This window comes from Citrus clementina, unplaced genomic scaffold, assembly GCF_000493195.1.
Source record: "Citrus clementina cultivar Clemenules unplaced genomic scaffold, Citrus_clementina_v1.0 scaffold_3, whole genome shotgun sequence".
Lineage (NCBI taxonomy): Eukaryota > Viridiplantae > Streptophyta > Magnoliopsida > Sapindales > Rutaceae > Citrus > Citrus x clementina.
Window position 1 is genome coordinate 42,496,262 of NW_006262339.1, and position 17,176 is coordinate 42,513,437.

Here is a 17,176-nt window from a genome sequence, read left to right on the forward strand (position 1 = left end):
GGAGGCGCAAAGTGATGGAGGAGATGCAACAAGTTGCATTTGGATTGGCGGTGGCCGTAAGAACCCCCCATAACTATTTACAAGAAAAGGGCAGAGGAATCACAGAGCAGAGAAAAATGAACCCCATTTGCATGAGATGATGAATGAATGTTAAAGGCATCCATTGAATAACACCACTCAGTTTCTGATCTTTCCGATAAATTCAAGTGGGGGGCTCACTGACTTACTGACTCTAGCTTTTAAGTCACCGAATCCTTCCGCATTGGCCACAGCAGATCAGTAACGTATGTGATCGTCCAAGCTTACTAGCCACTCGTAACTCTTTCATATAAAATAATAATAACAATTAATCAGCTACCAACTGAGAAAGAACAAAGAGTTAATTGCCCATTTCCCAATTCACGCACATCCCTTTCAACCAATCACTCTCTTTACTTGGACATGCAGAATTTGTCATAAACAAGCATTACTTAATACTTACCAGTTACCACCTCTCTCTCTCTCTTATCTCTTCTGTTCCCAAGCCCATACAGCTCCTTGTTTCAACTTTCAAGCAACTCCCCTTATTTGTTAGTTCCACAGTCTCTCTTAACATTTTTCTACTCTTCATAATTTTATTATCTTCTCATTTCTCAAGTGAACTCACTTTATAGTTTATATACACACACACACACACACACACACACATATACATACTTGTATTCAGTATTTTCTACTGTAGCTCCATTATTTGAAGGTCCTTCTTTTTTTCTTATTCTGTTTTGAGTTTTGTATATATGTTTCCTTATCTTTTCTGTTTCCCTTTTCGCATAACGCAACTATATATTTTCTCTTTTGGTTACAGAAATGGGAGATGATCATCATCGTGGGAAAGTTTCAGCAGAAGCCAATGTAGATGATTCATCACCAAGAGTGTTTCCATGTTTATTCTGTTCGAGGAAATTTTACAGTTCACAAGCATTAGGAGGCCACCAAAACGCTCACAAGAAAGAAAGAACAGCTGCAAGAAAAGGTAAACGTGTTGCATCAGATCATCTTCATCAATATGCTTCAACAACTCCATCGCTGCCGCCAATGGTGTTTGCCCCAAGCCATCATCACCACCATATGGGCCAGCAGCTCATGCACCCATCATCAATGTACATATCAGCACACAGCTCCAACTTTGGCTATTTTCCTACGCAACAGCACTTCGCATCAGCATCAGATAGGTCTAAATCCAACGGTGCAGCAGCAAGGTTCGATCATCAAAACAATACTGTGGTGCTTTACGGAGGGAATTATTTTCACAACGATCATCAAGGTGATGATCAGAGAAGTTTATTGAACTGGCAGAGGAGAATAAGATTTGATAATGGAGGTGGGATATTGTCGCAGAATCAAATTATTGGGAGTGTTGCTAATGCTGATAAGGGTAAAGATTCAAAGCTTGATTTATCACTTCATTTATAAAGAAATCAAGGATCAAGGAAAGTGGTAGGTGACAGTAAGAGTGAGAGACCTAGCTAGCCAATAGCCAAATGGGAGTTTTCACTTAGGAATATTATTATTGAATGTTGTTAATTTCACCTTTCGCTTATTGCTTAGCATGTCTTTACAATAAAGATTTTATGACATCCGGTCGATGACTCAAGTCATTTTTTTGCACATAACCTGTTCCCTTCCAATTAATAAGTGATAATGAGAACAAGATATGAATTCTGTTTCTGACGTGAGTTTGTTCTGAACACTGAATCAATGATTGTTAGATAAGATAAATAAACAAATAAAAATTTAAAAACAACTCTAATCATCATCAGCTAAAACTCAATTCATCACTGAATCTTAATTCATACAAATCACTACTAGATAAGAATGTGTTCATGTAAATTCCCAAGCGAAGTGTGCCACTCAATAAGTCACGCTTGGAACAATAGGGCGGCGTTTCATATGAACTGGGCAAATATTTATGAAACGCGGGCTGGCCCATATCTTAGCTTTTCTGAAGAGATGGGCCACTATAGTAGCACCTTCCTTGCTTTCTATTTGTAATTTGATTACCAATAAATTGATTTTTATTTCATATTTTTCATTAATAATTTTATTTTGAATTACTAATCCAATAAAGCTAAAATTGCTTCCGCTTACTTCCAAAGTGTACATTACTCATGCAAGGGTGAGCTCAAATGCTCAATTGGACTAAGGGTCTGATTGGTAATGAGGTGACATAACTTTTAAGATATAATAATTACGGGATAAAAATTATATTTTTCAAAGAAAAATTTATGATTGAATGGTGGTAAACATTTTTTTTTTGTTAATTATTGAAAAAAAAAGATGAAATAAATAAATAAATAAAACAGCAACTGAGGTGTGGCATTGGGCTTTATCAAACACCTCACAGGAGAAAAAAATGAAAACCCACCTTTGGAATGAATGACTATGGGCAATATGAGCTTCTATCGATCATCAACTGTTTATCATTATCTATCTGTAATTAGTTTGCAGATGATGTTTCATGCGAATTTGCATGTCCTATACGCCTGTGTCGAGCCTCTTTTACATTCAAGAATGTGGGACAAACATAATCAACTGAAGTAATTGAAATATGATTGGATTGATCCATATGTGACAGCCATAAACTAGAAGTGGGGCTGGATACTTTGCGAAAATGAGTAAATGGTCCAGCGACAAACACAACCAAAAGTGATATACGAGTAGCTAGACTTGGGTCAGCTAGCTTGCCGAATTGTAGACAAAACAAGTACAAGTCAGCAGAACAATAAACCCACATGGTATATTGGTATGTATCATTTTCTGGCGATAACCATGTGGGCATCAATCAATAATCTTAATGTATATAAATAAATAAGTTAATCCAATAAACATTTGTACACGTGTCGCACTCTTGTTGCTGTATTTTGGCATTATGGTTTGATGGTGCACAAACATATATAATAAGATTTTGCAGGTTACATGTGCACTTCATTCTTTTGGCTAGGTTGGATTTGGTGGCAAAATGTGTTCCCTCTTGTTTCAATTCAAGTCTAAACTTCAATAATTATTCGAAACGAACAAAATAATGGAACACAAAAAGTATGTGGGGTTATTTGCTGAGTTCATGGCACAAATGCCGCACTCAAATCAATGATGATATGGTGAACTTGCTTCTTGTTCTTGTTCTTCAAGCTACCTTTTCATCGATGACTCAAGTCAATTGTAGACTTGTTGATAGGGTCCTGGGGGAAGAAAGCCCAAGCAATGACGCAAATTCCAACAAGCCAGCCAATGTATGGATGTCACTGTTATAGGCAAGCGGCCACAATTTTAGTAATTTGACAGTCAAAGGCAACTTCGAATGATCTCAAAAAATCAAAGTGATCCATCTGATCTGCTTATTAGTTCTTTGAATCTTTTGTAATGCGCTGACTACGGCCACTTCGGTTTAGGGTAATCATCACCATCCACTTCAAATTGCACGCTAGAATTTGTCGTGGGGTTAGCGAACAAAAGCTTGAAATTCAATCACTTATTATGGAGAAGCAATTAAAGCTTCTGAGATTAAAATTATGTTGCATATTTGGTAAATTAAAAAGAGTTTGAATTGTGTTCAAATTCTACAAAACCTCCCATTTGAATTAAACTTTCACCCTGTCGACGATTAAACTAAACCTTCTTCAAAAAATTTCTTCCGATCAATCTAAACACTTTAAAATTAAGAAATTATTAAGAACTTGCAATTTCTCATGCCCACAACCGCAAGAGATTTTATTTGTCTGTATTTTGTAAAAACTAAGCGTGAAATCATGGTTTAAAGATGACATGAGCAAGTACGTCGAATAGATACACACAACGTACGGTGCATAATGCAAGTGTTTTAATACTATTTAAGGATATTACATTATAACTAACCAAACAAAAAAAATAGGAATATTATTAATTGTTAAAGAACTCTGAATAACATGGACCGCCATTATTGATCAAAAGCTACATTACCATCCCGAAAATTTCGGGCAGGGCAATAAATGGGGTTCGTGTCAGGAATTATAACATATATATAATCTTTCCGTTTTAAAAAAAGTGTATTTTATCTTATATTATACACATATACATATAATATTTTATATGTATCTAGATGGCTAGACTCGCTAGCATGTGGTATATTTGCATGAAACCCTAAAATATGTTGGCTTGTTTATTATCATTGGATAAGGAGCAATCATAGGGGATGATTTGGAATCTGGATTGGTGTGCTTTGTATTAATTTTTTTTTTTTTTATAAAGAAAGTGAAATTCTTTATCTTTTGGCACGTAGAGAGAATTCAAATATTCGCATCCTAGCTATCCCATTATTTTTTATAAAATAAAATAAAAAGTTTAATTAAAGGCTATCGAAGTAACAAGATTCTATATATATATTATTTCTATGTAATATGCTCAAGTGAAACTTACAAGGTTCATTAGGTCAAGTCACATGCCACAACCTCAAAACTACGTGCTACGTGCTGGGATGAAATGTCTTGTGTAAATTGTAATCGATATACCAAACAATCATAGGAAACAAAATGTAAAGGAAATATTTTGAAATTAATAAATATACAACGTGCAGCATGAATCTGATTAAGTAGAATATAAACTAAAATGTATATATATATATATTTATATATATTTGAAGATAATTATGATTAGAATACAGTATGCTAATTTAAAGTCAATGTTCATTTCCTCTTGCCTTTTAACTTTTGGATTTAATAAGTAACGGAGAAAGTTTTATTATATACTATATTTACAATTCAGCTCATTGATAATTAAATGAAATTAATTCATATATGCACGCTTATAATTAACTATTGCTTATAATATTATGTTGATAAACTCACCGAACATCACATGGGACGTGGCCCATTGATTATGTTTGTGGAAGCTTTTTCCTTTAGCTCGTAATTTGATTTTGATTATGAAGGAAATAGCTAGTTAGCTCAATAATGGATTGTATTCACATCTTCACGTACGATGAAGAACTTAAATAATATAAATTAGAAATATAACAACACTATGTCAAATTTGTTCTAGCACCGGCCAACACAATTTTAAGTTTAATTTTGGCCGCCCCTTGCCGACGGTGATGAAACCTCAGCCCCGGCGGCTGCCATCGCCGCAGGCCACAAAAACATAAGGAGAAGAAAAAATTCTTAAAATACAAAAGAGTTTGCCACAATTTCAAATGTATTTCACCTAATATTTTTCTTAATTCCAGAAAACAACCACCAGTTATTCAATTCTCGGTGATATAAGGATTATTAAATTCGATAATATAAAAAATTTAATCATTAATCGAAAATGAATTCGATTAGTAATGATCCAACAGAAGAATCTTGCCATGCCACCTGAATATTATAGGAAAAAAAAAATTACATTACAAGTAAAAAGCCCAAAAATGTTGGGTTGCTTAAAATGATCAGAATTGTTTGGTTTTCAATTTCGAAATACATGTTCTTCTAAAGAAAATTAAGATGTGTTAAAACACCACTGTGTGTCTGTGTGCGAGAGCGCGTGTGCATGTTAAAACATCATTGTGTGTCTGTTGGGATATTCATTGATATGTTGTTAGTCATTTAATGTCATCTAAATGATATTAATATATATTGATGATATTATTAATTATTAACTTACTATTTTTATAGCTCATGTCACATCGTTAAATATTTCAATTGAGTATCCATACTAAGTAAGCATATTATTACGCATTCCATATAACTCAATTGAGAGAATTTGGAACAGCTGAAACTAAAGAGATATTCAGGTTAAAATTGTTAATAAAAAAAGCTCAACCCTAAATTAAACTTGAAGCCGATAGTTACAAAGAATCATCAGCTCCCTCAAGTGAAATGTGGATCCAATTTTAAAATTATATGCATCCCAAATAATCGCATAAGAAGCCATGAATGAGATAAGGTTGAAGATATAAATCAATTAAAGAACGTGAGCATGCTTGATATCGAGCACAATATCTCTAATATCAGATTAATGAAAACTGTTCAACCCAAAAATTTAAACTAGTACTTAAGTAAGGGAACTTATAACAACATAGATCGTACAATACATCAACCATAACTTAGTGATTACACAAATAATACAATTAAAATTAATAAAAATATCGAACTTAAAGTAGTTAAATCTTTTACAAGTAGTTGATGACTTAAATGGTTACGTTAGGTCAGCGTTATTAAGCACATTATAACCATTATATATATATATAATGATTTGTTAGGTAATTTTGAGCAACATCCCTATGCACTGCAAAGAAATCCAACAAAAAGTTACCTTTCTCTGAGGTCAACTTCAACTCCATTATGTTGGTTGAGCGTGAAGAACAACTAATTCAATATTCTAATAGAATTTCATTTTAAAATTTTGACTAAATAATTAATTTCTTTGTCAAAACAAGACGTGGCTGATCTAGTGATCTTCATTCTATTCAATTAGTTTTTGGTTTTTGATAGAGATGGGGACGAAGTGGAGGCATTTGGTTAGGGATATTGAACCGATTGTGCTCTCTTTGTCAAAGCAAGCTAACCTCATGAACACAAGAAGTCATTTTCCCGTATTTTCCCATCGATGGTGTTTGTTTCAGTTCCACTTTCTTTCTTACCAAATATTTTAACAATTATGGGCTATAATAATTCTAATTGTAACGCTAATTAACTTTCACTCTTGCAATAAATAATCATTCCACTAATCATATATAAGTTCATGTTTGGTATGATTTATCTAATGGTTATAAGTGTTTATTTAATCTCATAAGCTCTTATTATATTTTTTGGTTATTTTTTTAGTAGAAGTTAAATAAACTATTTAACTCTACTAGCAAAAGCCCAAATTTTGGGCGTTTGGGAGTAGAAGTTGAAAAGTTTTTTTTAAACGTTAAAATATCCAAAATATCATTTACTTATTTGATAATCTTATTTTATTTTTTTCATAATATAACTTAAAAAAATTTGCCTATTAAAGTAATTTTATAGATTTTTAATAAAAGCTCTTATTAACAACGAAACAACTAAAATTTACCTATTAAACAATTTTGGACTTTTGGGAGTAGAAGTTGAAAAGCTTTTTTTAAACGTTAAAATATCCAAAATATCATTTACTTATTTGATAATTTTATTTTATTTTTTTCCTAATATAACTTTAAAAAATTACCTATTAAAGTAATTTTATAGATTTTTAATAAAAACTCTTATTAACAATCAAACAACTAAAAATTTTTAGGTAAAAATTCTATTTGTAAAAACTTTACTTAAATAAGCTCTACTTGAAAAGTTGTACCAAATAGAGCCTAAGTGAGATTTAAACACATCTTTAGTCACAAATAACGACTTACAATGGATTTAAAAAAAAAAAATCAAAGTCATAGAGATGAGCTACCACTAATCCTACATTTTCAATATCTAAATAATCAATTAGTACCCATTAATGTTTTATGAAATATTTTTTTTTTAAATAATAAAGAAAATGAAATTGCCTATTCCAAAATTTGGGTAACAAGCAGCTCGCCTTGATTAGCGGTGAGAAGCCATGTGATGTGACGGTTTTTGTGCTGTTGTTGTGGCAATTACACCTAAACAACTTCCTAACCTATCAATTCAATACACAAATCAATTAAAAATAAAAAATTCTTTACATGTAGTTTCATAAATGGAAGTGGAAGTTGGTCGGAAAGCTGTAGACTTCAGAAGTTCACTTTCATATTTTATAATTGGGATTTAAAAAAAAAAAAGAAATGGAAGTAATAAAAGGAAATATCATTTATTAGGTAGGCTTCGTTTTCAAGCTCGAGGGTATTGGAATTAATGGTGTTATTAATGGGCCTCAATCGGATCCCATTGAGTGGTCCATTGATGAATTTATGATCTAGTCAGCGTCAGTCATATTTTTGTTCTTTCATGATCTTTTTTTCTTCCCCCTTTTTCTCCTTCTCTAAAAAAATAATAATTTCTTTTTAATCATGTTTTTTAGCAATAGGAAATTGTGGAGAAAATGTTACAGATTTGAGCGTTGATGTGTGTAGCTCAAACCCATTGACCTAGATCAGAGAAATTAGAAAGAGATAGATGAAAATGGGCATTTTATTCGTCTATGACATTTTCGATATCAATTAATAATGTGGAGGATCACGGCAGTTTTGATTACCAATTAACCATAACGTTTGACTATTTTTTGTGATTTAAAGTTAGAAACATAAATTGAACTAAAATTATTTTTCAAGTATATAATTAATCTCCTCCAATTTATGTGAGATATATATTTTGAATCTCAAATAGTCAAATTTATCTTTTGTATCAATCCAAAAACTTTTAATAACTGAAATGTTGAATCAATTAGAATTCATGGATCAAACTAACTTATCTGAAAGTTTAGTTAGTTACTTGTATGATTGGTGTTGATTTCTTTGCACACAAAATTAACCCATACTAAAGGGACATAATTTGAGGTGTAGCGTCTAAGCTTATACCAAGTTACCAACTCTTAACAACATTTGTTTTTTTTTTTTATTTTCTACCCTTTTAAAAAAATCAATCAGATTGATTATGTTTTTAATTATTTTTCCTGTTTCTAATAATTTCCAATCATAAAAATGAAACCAAAACTCAGTCAAAGTATACAAAACGATTGCGATAACACCTCTATTGAACTTTTAAAAAAACGATAACATGTTTTACGGGTTGTTATGCGTCAACATAGCAACCTAATCATAAAATTCGAATAAATTAATTAATAACTAAACTATGGAAAATGTCACTGAGAGTCTAATTAACACCTTCGAAATTTGCTTAAATATACACATACAGTTCTATTGATCTTACAAATAATAATATAGATCTATTTGTTTGGACATCTGTGACCTTTGACTATGATCAAACTCAATATCACATGAATATAATTTCGTAAAAATTAGTTTGTGTAATTATTTTTTAAATCAACTGAATCTATGTATGCAATTGAACAATTTTTTTTGAGGATTTTGGTGGCTTTTCCTCGTAATAGCATTTTCACAATTTTTACAGAAAAAAATTATCTACTTACTTTTATTATTTTTACATTCATTAGTTTATATATGAACTATATCTATAAAGCCCACCAACTGAATATTAATTATTGCCCCCAATTATTAGTCGAACCTAAATGATCCATCTGCACTCGCGATATATCTGTGCTCCGATTAAAAAAAACTTTTATGTCACCACAAAATTGATATATAGTATTGTAATTAATGACGTTGAGCCACATGTGAATGATGTCTTTAGTCTGCTGACAAATTTTTCTCGTTTTATTGTAGATTATTTTATCGGGCACAAAATACATCTATATAATTATGACTCTAAAAACGATATGTAATTAATACTCTATGTATAGTTATGAGAAATGGATCATAAATCGCACGAAGAATTCCTTTGATTTCATTTTATTGAAGCTCATGTTGGATTTTCTTTTTCCTTGAAATAAAAATTGTTATTAATGTTAATGGGAGACATGGTCCCTTGATTTAATGTATTTGTACGGCAAGTTAAGGTAATGAGACCATTTTGAACAACAATTGCTTAACGATTGAAAGCGGCCAACAAAAATACAAATAATGGACTTACAACTGTCGAGGCTGCAGAGACGGTGATCGAAATTAATTATAGCAAAATCCTCGGCATCTTCGGATTTTTTTAATTATAATGATCCGTATTTTAAGTTGGATGCATGGGTCGTCGCCAACTCGACGTCTAGGCGATTCACCGGTGATATCACATTCTTCTTTAACTATGGAGGCGATGGAGGCAAAGTCCTTTTGTATATCATCAGAAGATCATTACAACAAAAGCATCCCTCTTTCATAATTCTCGCACTTCTATGTACTTACTGTTAAACCAAAATATGAAAGGTCCAAACCCACAAAAAATATAGGTCCAATGAAATTATTTTATATAAAATAACTCAGACATGTTCTATATAAGAACGGCTAAGATACTAACAATTCTAATTAAAGTGTCTAAATGCAAGACACGACCAAAAAACCAAAAGCGTGATTCAACAAAGAACGACCTAGGTCAATTCTTCGCAAAGAACGACCTAGGTCCATTCATCGCAAAGAACGACCTAGGTCCATTCCTCGCAAAGAACGACCTAGGTCCATTCCTCGCAAAGAACGACCTAGGCACTTAGAAAATATTTCTAAGTAAAAGGCCCAAAGGGCGAGTCTTCGACAAAGTGTCAAAGACATGATTTAACAAAGAACGACCTAAGTCTATTATTTACAAAGAACGACCTAGGTCAATTCCTCGCAAAAAACGACCTAGGCACTTAGAAAATATTTCTTAATACGCCTAAAGGGCAAGACTTTGGCAAAATGTCGAAGGCATGATTTAACAAAGAACGACCTAGGTCCATTCCTCCTAAAGAGCGACCTAGGTCCATTCATCACAAAAAAATGACCTAGATACTTCAAAAATATTTCTAAATAAGAGCACACGAGCTACTTGAAATGGGCCTACGGGCAAATACACATTTTACGGAATGGGCTTACGGGCAAATACACATTCTACGGAATACGCCTACGGGCAAATACACATTCTACGGAATGCGCCTCCGGGCAAATACACATTCTACGGAATGCGCCTCCGGGCAAATGCACATTCTACGGAATGCGCCTACGGGCAAATGCACATTCTAAGGAATGGGCCTCCGGGCAAATACACATTCTATGAAATGGGCCTACGGACAAATACACATTTTACAGAATGGGCTTACGGGCAAATACACATTCTACGGAATGCGCCTACGGGCAAATACACATTCTACGGAATGCGCCTCCGGGCAAATACACATTCTACGGAATGCGCCTCCGGGCAAATACACATTCTACGGAATGCGCCTACGGGCAAATACACATTCTACGGAATGGGCCTACGGGCAAATACACATTCTACGGACTGCGCCTACGGGCAAATATACATTATACGAAATGCGCATATGGGCAAATATATGTATTTTACGGAATGCACTTACGGGCAGAATGCACTTACGGGCAAAATGTTACAAAATCAATCCTCTTTGTAAGAAACCAATATAAGTGCCGAATTTAAGTTAAAGTCCATTAAAGGTTAACAGCCCAAAAACATGACAAATATCCAAAGATTACTTGTCATGAACAAGCTTGACACATAATGACATGTGTCTTTATGCATGAGTTTTGCAGACACTTGTCACTAAGACAATGCCACGTGCATGATGGCACCTCCACCTCAGGGATCAAATTGTCTATATAAAGACCAAGACTCCCCATTTGAAGAGGGAGAAGAAGGGTAAGGAAATGTTGTCTTTCTCTCTCTAAATTCTCTCTTTACAATCAAATTTAAAAGGCTGACTTGAGCGTCGGAGGGTTATTGCCGGCAACCCCGGCACCCTTTGATAATTGTTTCTTTTTGCAGAACAATTAACGACAAGGAGACATGTAATTTGAGACACTCGCCTCAAGAAAAAAATAAGCCACAGAACTCGATTTAGAAGAAAACCCAAAACACAAATCAATCGATGTACATTGAGCAAAAATTTTGCATCAACACTTACAAAAGATACTTTGATACAAAAATGATGGGACACTTACATATATTTTGCAATGTTGAAAATATGAGTCCTAATATTTATAGTCATCCCCTTTATGTGTGCTGATTTCTTATCAACCAATCACATCATGCTATCATTTGCATTAAGGTCATGCTGTAATTGTATTGATCTAAAATAAAACATGCAGAATAATCAAATTATTGGTTCTGATTGATTAAAACAAATATTATTGGTTTTTTTCCCCAAGATTGTCCGTGGTTTAACCACAAAAAAAAATTTCCAAATTTAAAGGCACATTTTGTACAGACAGCCTTATCTAAGCAATTTCTATGAAATTTTCCGATTAAGAAAATTAGTGAAACATATTGAACCACTATGTTATCCCATTGTGAACGACAATTTGAACCCATCCAAGTTATGGGCACTCGTCATTGCGCGTCCAATCACCAAAACGGACCTCTTCGATTTTGCTCTCAGAAAACCTTCTAGACGGGATCAAATGTTCTTGAATGCATCAACTCATTTATTGAAAATTTTATTTTGAAAATCAGTTTTGGTCCTTAATTATTATTATTAATGATGCACGTTAATGCAAAATTTCAGCTCGGGAATATACAACCGGTGGGTGAAGTAGCGAATCGGAAGTCCGCAATCTTCCTCGACAGTTGACACATAAGGAAACACTTATGTGACACCTGTCGACTGACGGCCTTATTCTATTCTATTATTCAGCCAATTCGTACGCATTAGCCTCAATTTCAGTTAATCGGCGACATTATCGACGTGGCAATGTGTCATTCGCCTCCATTGACTGCAGTGAAAATATAAATAAAGCTGAGTTGGAGACGGTGGTCCGGACGTGATTAGCTGCTGAGTTTCAGAGGGAGATGGCGAGGCACGTGAGATACCGACGCACTTGGCACGTGCGAGGAGTAGAGTCTTTTTCGAAGGGGGAGAGAGAGAGAGAGAGAGTCAGTTAGCGGCAGTTAGGAAGGTTGTTAAGTGGTAGGGTTAATTACACCTAACCATGGTTAATAGCTAAACTTGAGATTTAACGGAGTTAGGCATTACTAGTATTAGGCTACCGAACGTACTTTTCGGCTATATAAAGACGACTTCCCCAGAGCTTTTTATTTGACTCAATTTCGTTCCATTTTTTTTTCATTCTCCCAATTTATTAACACGCGGAGAGAGAGAGAGAGAGAGAGAGCCACTGTCACCGTGAAAGAGAGAACGAGAGAGAGCTCTGAAGCAGCAACAATGGTGGTTTCTTATCAAATACGGTTCTCTGTATGTACATTGCTGATTCTATGGCTGTTTGTTACAGCTAATGCCTCAACGGAGAAGCACGAGCTAGATTCAAGGTACATTCAAAATACGTAAATTTAGCGTTCTTATTTGTTTCTACGTGATTGTGTGGCGCAGTTAAAATACTTATTGTTTGCTTGTATTCGTGGTTACGTGTTTCAAGGTTCTTGAAAAATGAGCAGTTGCAGAGCTCGAACAACTCATCAATGCCGGAGAGGTTAGTGTTAATGCTTAATACGAGTTCAACAATTTCTCCTCCTGTACTTTCTAACAAATCTTAATCTTCCACGTGGTGACGGCGTAAGAACAGTAGTTAGATAAACAATTTTAGTTCCGTGTTTTTTTTTTTTTGGACTGTTTGACCGTCTAAGCCGTGCGATCGGATCTGATTTTCATATAGAAAATCTGAATCGTTAATTCGCTCACGTTACTCTCACTGTTCTCTCAACCTTGGACAAAAATAATTGACCGTAAAATCAACTAATCACGACTTGACCTCCGCAGCCTTCGAAAATATCCCTAAAACACCCTCGGTCTGTACCTATTCCCACTCAATTAGAATTAGCGATATTGCCCGATACGTATTTTGGAAATCTAGAGGTTAGATTCGTAAATTTAGTAGACTACAAAAGTCCAAATGCCCGCATTTTGGCGGATGGTCACCGACTCCAGCAAACAAAATTGAGAATTCCATTGGGATGAAAACGACGTCGTGTTCACTCTCATTTTTTTTTTTCTTTTCCAAAACTCTCTGTCGCTTCATTTGAGTAAAATTGCTTAATTTGAGGTTTGCGGATGTCTTGTATACTTGCAGGATTGAATTCGATGATGAGGAGTGGACTCATGAGCACGCTGTTGATAATCCGGATGAAATTGCTGCTACGGTGGACATGTAAATATCTCTATTTTCTCTCCCTATTATTTAATCGCACAATTCATTCCCTTTTAATTATCTCCTGTTGTTTTTTATTACCTGATAAAATAAAATATAGTATCCTAAAATGAGGGCTCACATGACCCGTACATATCAACCTAACGAGACTACTTGTAATTTCGACACGTCTTTTTCACCACTTGGCCTCGTATCATATCAATCCCATGTGACCCGAGAACAAATTCCAGTCAATAACTGATGCTCATTGGTCTGTACCTTGCTTTAACTATTCACTTAAAAAAAATAAGATAAATTCTTAAACATTGCCAATTGGACCACCGTCCAATTTATTATTCATAAGAGGAATCAGCATCGACCATGTTCCCACCTGATGCAAATTTGCAATCCCTCAGCCCTTGTAAATTTTAGTTGCCAGCCCATCCACATGCCCTTGTAGTGAGATCCGCGCTTCGCGCTCTTATTTTATTTCTCGTCTTTTTTTTTTTTTTACCTATCTTATCCAAGTATCATTCCCAAGTACGATAGCTTTTCAATTTCATGCCTTTTGCCAATGGCGGTGCAACTTTAAGTTCAATTTTCATATATATTTTAAAAGGTTGTTGGATTATTTTTGTCTGGAACTAGAACCATTAGTTGAATACATATAAGATGATTATACTGTGACAAGTAAAAGTCCATTTTTGCTTTAGTAGTTTGCTGTAGAAAACGTGCCACCTGAGTGCAGCTTAATTTATCATAAACGAATTATGTGCTTGCGATCACTTGAATTCAAGTAGTAGTAGTAGAGGATAAGATTTGGTGTTTATGCATCAAACATCCTTAGGGGCAAAAAAAAAAAAAGGGGTTTGTTGGAGGAAATTTATTAATCTTATTAACTTATTTCACATGATTATTACTTATGCCACATATAGAAGAACGCAGGAATGAGAATCTGTCCTGTGCATTGATTTAAAACGACAACAATATCATGCACTGTCTTATTATATCTTCATTTGGTGGGGTAGACGACTTAAATTATGCTCCCTTTCTCCAGGCTGTCAAGGGTTCAGATCACAAATCACTGATCTGGTTTCATACAAGAAAACTAACATGGAATTCTTAGGTGATCCTGATCTACTAGTTGCTCTACTGACATAATTATGTTATTGAATGAATTGAGAGTCCAATTTTTAATGTCCACCGACGCACCAAGTACCAGACAGGAATCAGTGTTCCCCCACTTAGCTTTTATTTCTAACAGCCTAATGTGGGTCAATAATATCACCTTTCCGTATGAGCCGTATCCATCTATCCGTATACATCTAACTCGCTATGTCACATGGCCAGCCTAGGAGCGACAATGGTTTAATTCTCGAACTTATTAATCTTGTCATTATAATTGTCCATCAATGTCGCCTCTTCTTAATTAATCTTCACATGCTTTGAGAATCAACTAATATGATGATCATAATAATTATGAACTTGGTTTTTTTTTTCTTTTTTTAAATTTATCAGGGCAATTCGCAATAGCACTGAAAGGAGAAAATTGGGATATTTCTCATGTGGAACCGGCAACCCAATTGATGATTGCTGGCGCTGTGATAGCCGGTGGTATTTGCGCCGAAAGCGGCTTGCTGACTGTGCCATCGGTTTTGGACGCAACGCCGTCGGTGGCCGCGATGGCAGGTATTATGTTGTTAGCGACCCAGGGGATGATGACGCAGTTAACCCCAAACCAGGCACACTAAGGCACGCTGTCATTCAGGACAGGCCTTTGTGGATTGTGTTCAAGCGAGACATGGTGATCACACTCAAGCAAGAGCTTATTATGAACAGCTTTAAGACAATTGATGGCCGTGGTGTCAATGTACACATTGCCAATGGTGCTTGCATCACAATCCAATTCATCACGAATGTCATTATTCACGGTATAAATATCCATGACTGCAAACCTACTGGGAATGCCATGGTTCGTAGCTCGCCGAGTCATTATGGGTGGAGAACAATGGCCGATGGAGATGCCATTTCTATTTTTGGATCAAGCCATATTTGGATTGATCACAATTCTCTATCTAATTGTGCTGATGGTCTTATTGATGCTATTATGGGATCAACAGCAATTACCGTCTCCAACAACTACTTCACCCACCACAATGAGGTGTTTATATATCTTCCTCCACGCATCAAGTTTGCCAATTGGTTTAATCAATTATGGAACAGGATAAGATAAATTTTTCTTATGTGACTGATGCTATACAGGTTATGCTATTGGGCCACAGTGATTCCTACACTAGAGACAAGGTGATGCAAGTGACCATAGCTTACAACCATTTTGGGGAAGGTCTTATCCAAAGAATGCCAAGGTAATGCATATTTTCCTCCTTCAGTGTGACCACCTCTTGATTTGTTTCAATGCAAGCAATTTTTAATTGCCTGAGAATTTGGGCATTTGAACAGGTGTAGGCATGGGTATTTCCACGTGGTGAACAATGACTACACACACTGGGTAATGTATGCGATTGGTGGAAGTGCTAATCCCACGATTAACAGCCAGGGAAACAGATATCTTGCCCCAGAAAATACTTTTGCTAAAGAGGTATCCTTGTCAATCATTTTAAGAATTAATGTTTTCTAATTATGTGATTGATTATTGATTATGCTGATTAACGATTGTGATAAAACTGATGGGGCCAGGTTACCAAGAGGGTTGACACGTCAACTGCTGTATGGAGGGGCTGGAATTGGAGATCAGAGGGAGACATGTTGCTGAATGGAGCCTACTTCACTCCATCGGGAGCTGGATCTGGCGCCAGCTACGCAAGGGCCTCCAGCTTAGGGGCTAAATCTTCTTCTTCGGTCGGCACTCTTACATCTAATGCCGGTGCCCTTAGATGCCGCCGTGGTCGCCTATGCTGACCCTTGATCAATCCCATCCACCACACCAGCAAAACCAAAAAAAAAAAGAACATTTTATTAAAAAAAAAATTCCCTTTATCAGCAGTCATCACCATCGTTATTCTGTGAAGTTTTACAACACCCCTTCCCTTAAACTTGATTGTCCCAACTCCCAACCAGATATTTGACAAGTGTACAAATTTTTTTTCAAAAATTGTCATATGTCATCCCCATATACAACGCGAACATGACTTCACTTGTCATAATCCCATTCATCGATCGACCTCGGCATACTTTGTTTAGCTGCCGTAGTGTTGTTCACTTTATTTTTCCTTCCCCCAAGTATCTTCCCCCATATGAACTGCTTACTTCACCCATTTCTGCCTATGTAACTATCAATTTTCATTTTCTTTGCACTTCACTTTTATTTGGACGGCGTTAGACTGTTATAAGCAAAAGATTCTCTGTCGGGTTATTATAACTAGTAGTGCCCACTTTTTTCTTCATTAT

At 35.1% G+C, this 17,176-nt stretch overlaps 2 protein-coding genes across 2 annotated transcripts; both read left to right on the top strand.

Moving 5' to 3' along the window:
- Positions 1–683: 683 nt before the first annotated feature.
- LOC18047639 (protein LATE FLOWERING) lies at positions 684–1,615 on the top strand. Its single transcript, XM_006443591.2, has 2 exons — positions 684–736; positions 845–1,615. The coding sequence occupies exon 2, from the start codon at positions 847–849 to the stop codon at positions 1,450–1,452; it is 606 nt and encodes a 201-aa protein (XP_006443654.1). The 5' UTR covers positions 684–736; positions 845–846; the 3' UTR covers positions 1,453–1,615.
- An 11,132-nt stretch (positions 1,616–12,747) lies between these two features.
- LOC18047640 (probable pectate lyase 8) lies at positions 12,748–16,734 on the top strand. The gene is made up of 7 exons (XM_024188254.1): positions 12,748–12,953; positions 13,061–13,114; positions 13,712–13,789; positions 15,287–15,929; positions 16,031–16,134; positions 16,229–16,367; positions 16,466–16,734. Exons 1-7 carry the CDS (start codon positions 12,850–12,852, stop codon positions 16,685–16,687), a joined length of 1,344 nt encoding a protein of 447 aa, XP_024044022.1. The 5' UTR covers positions 12,748–12,849; the 3' UTR covers positions 16,688–16,734.
- The last annotated feature ends 442 nt before the right edge of the window (positions 16,735–17,176 follow it).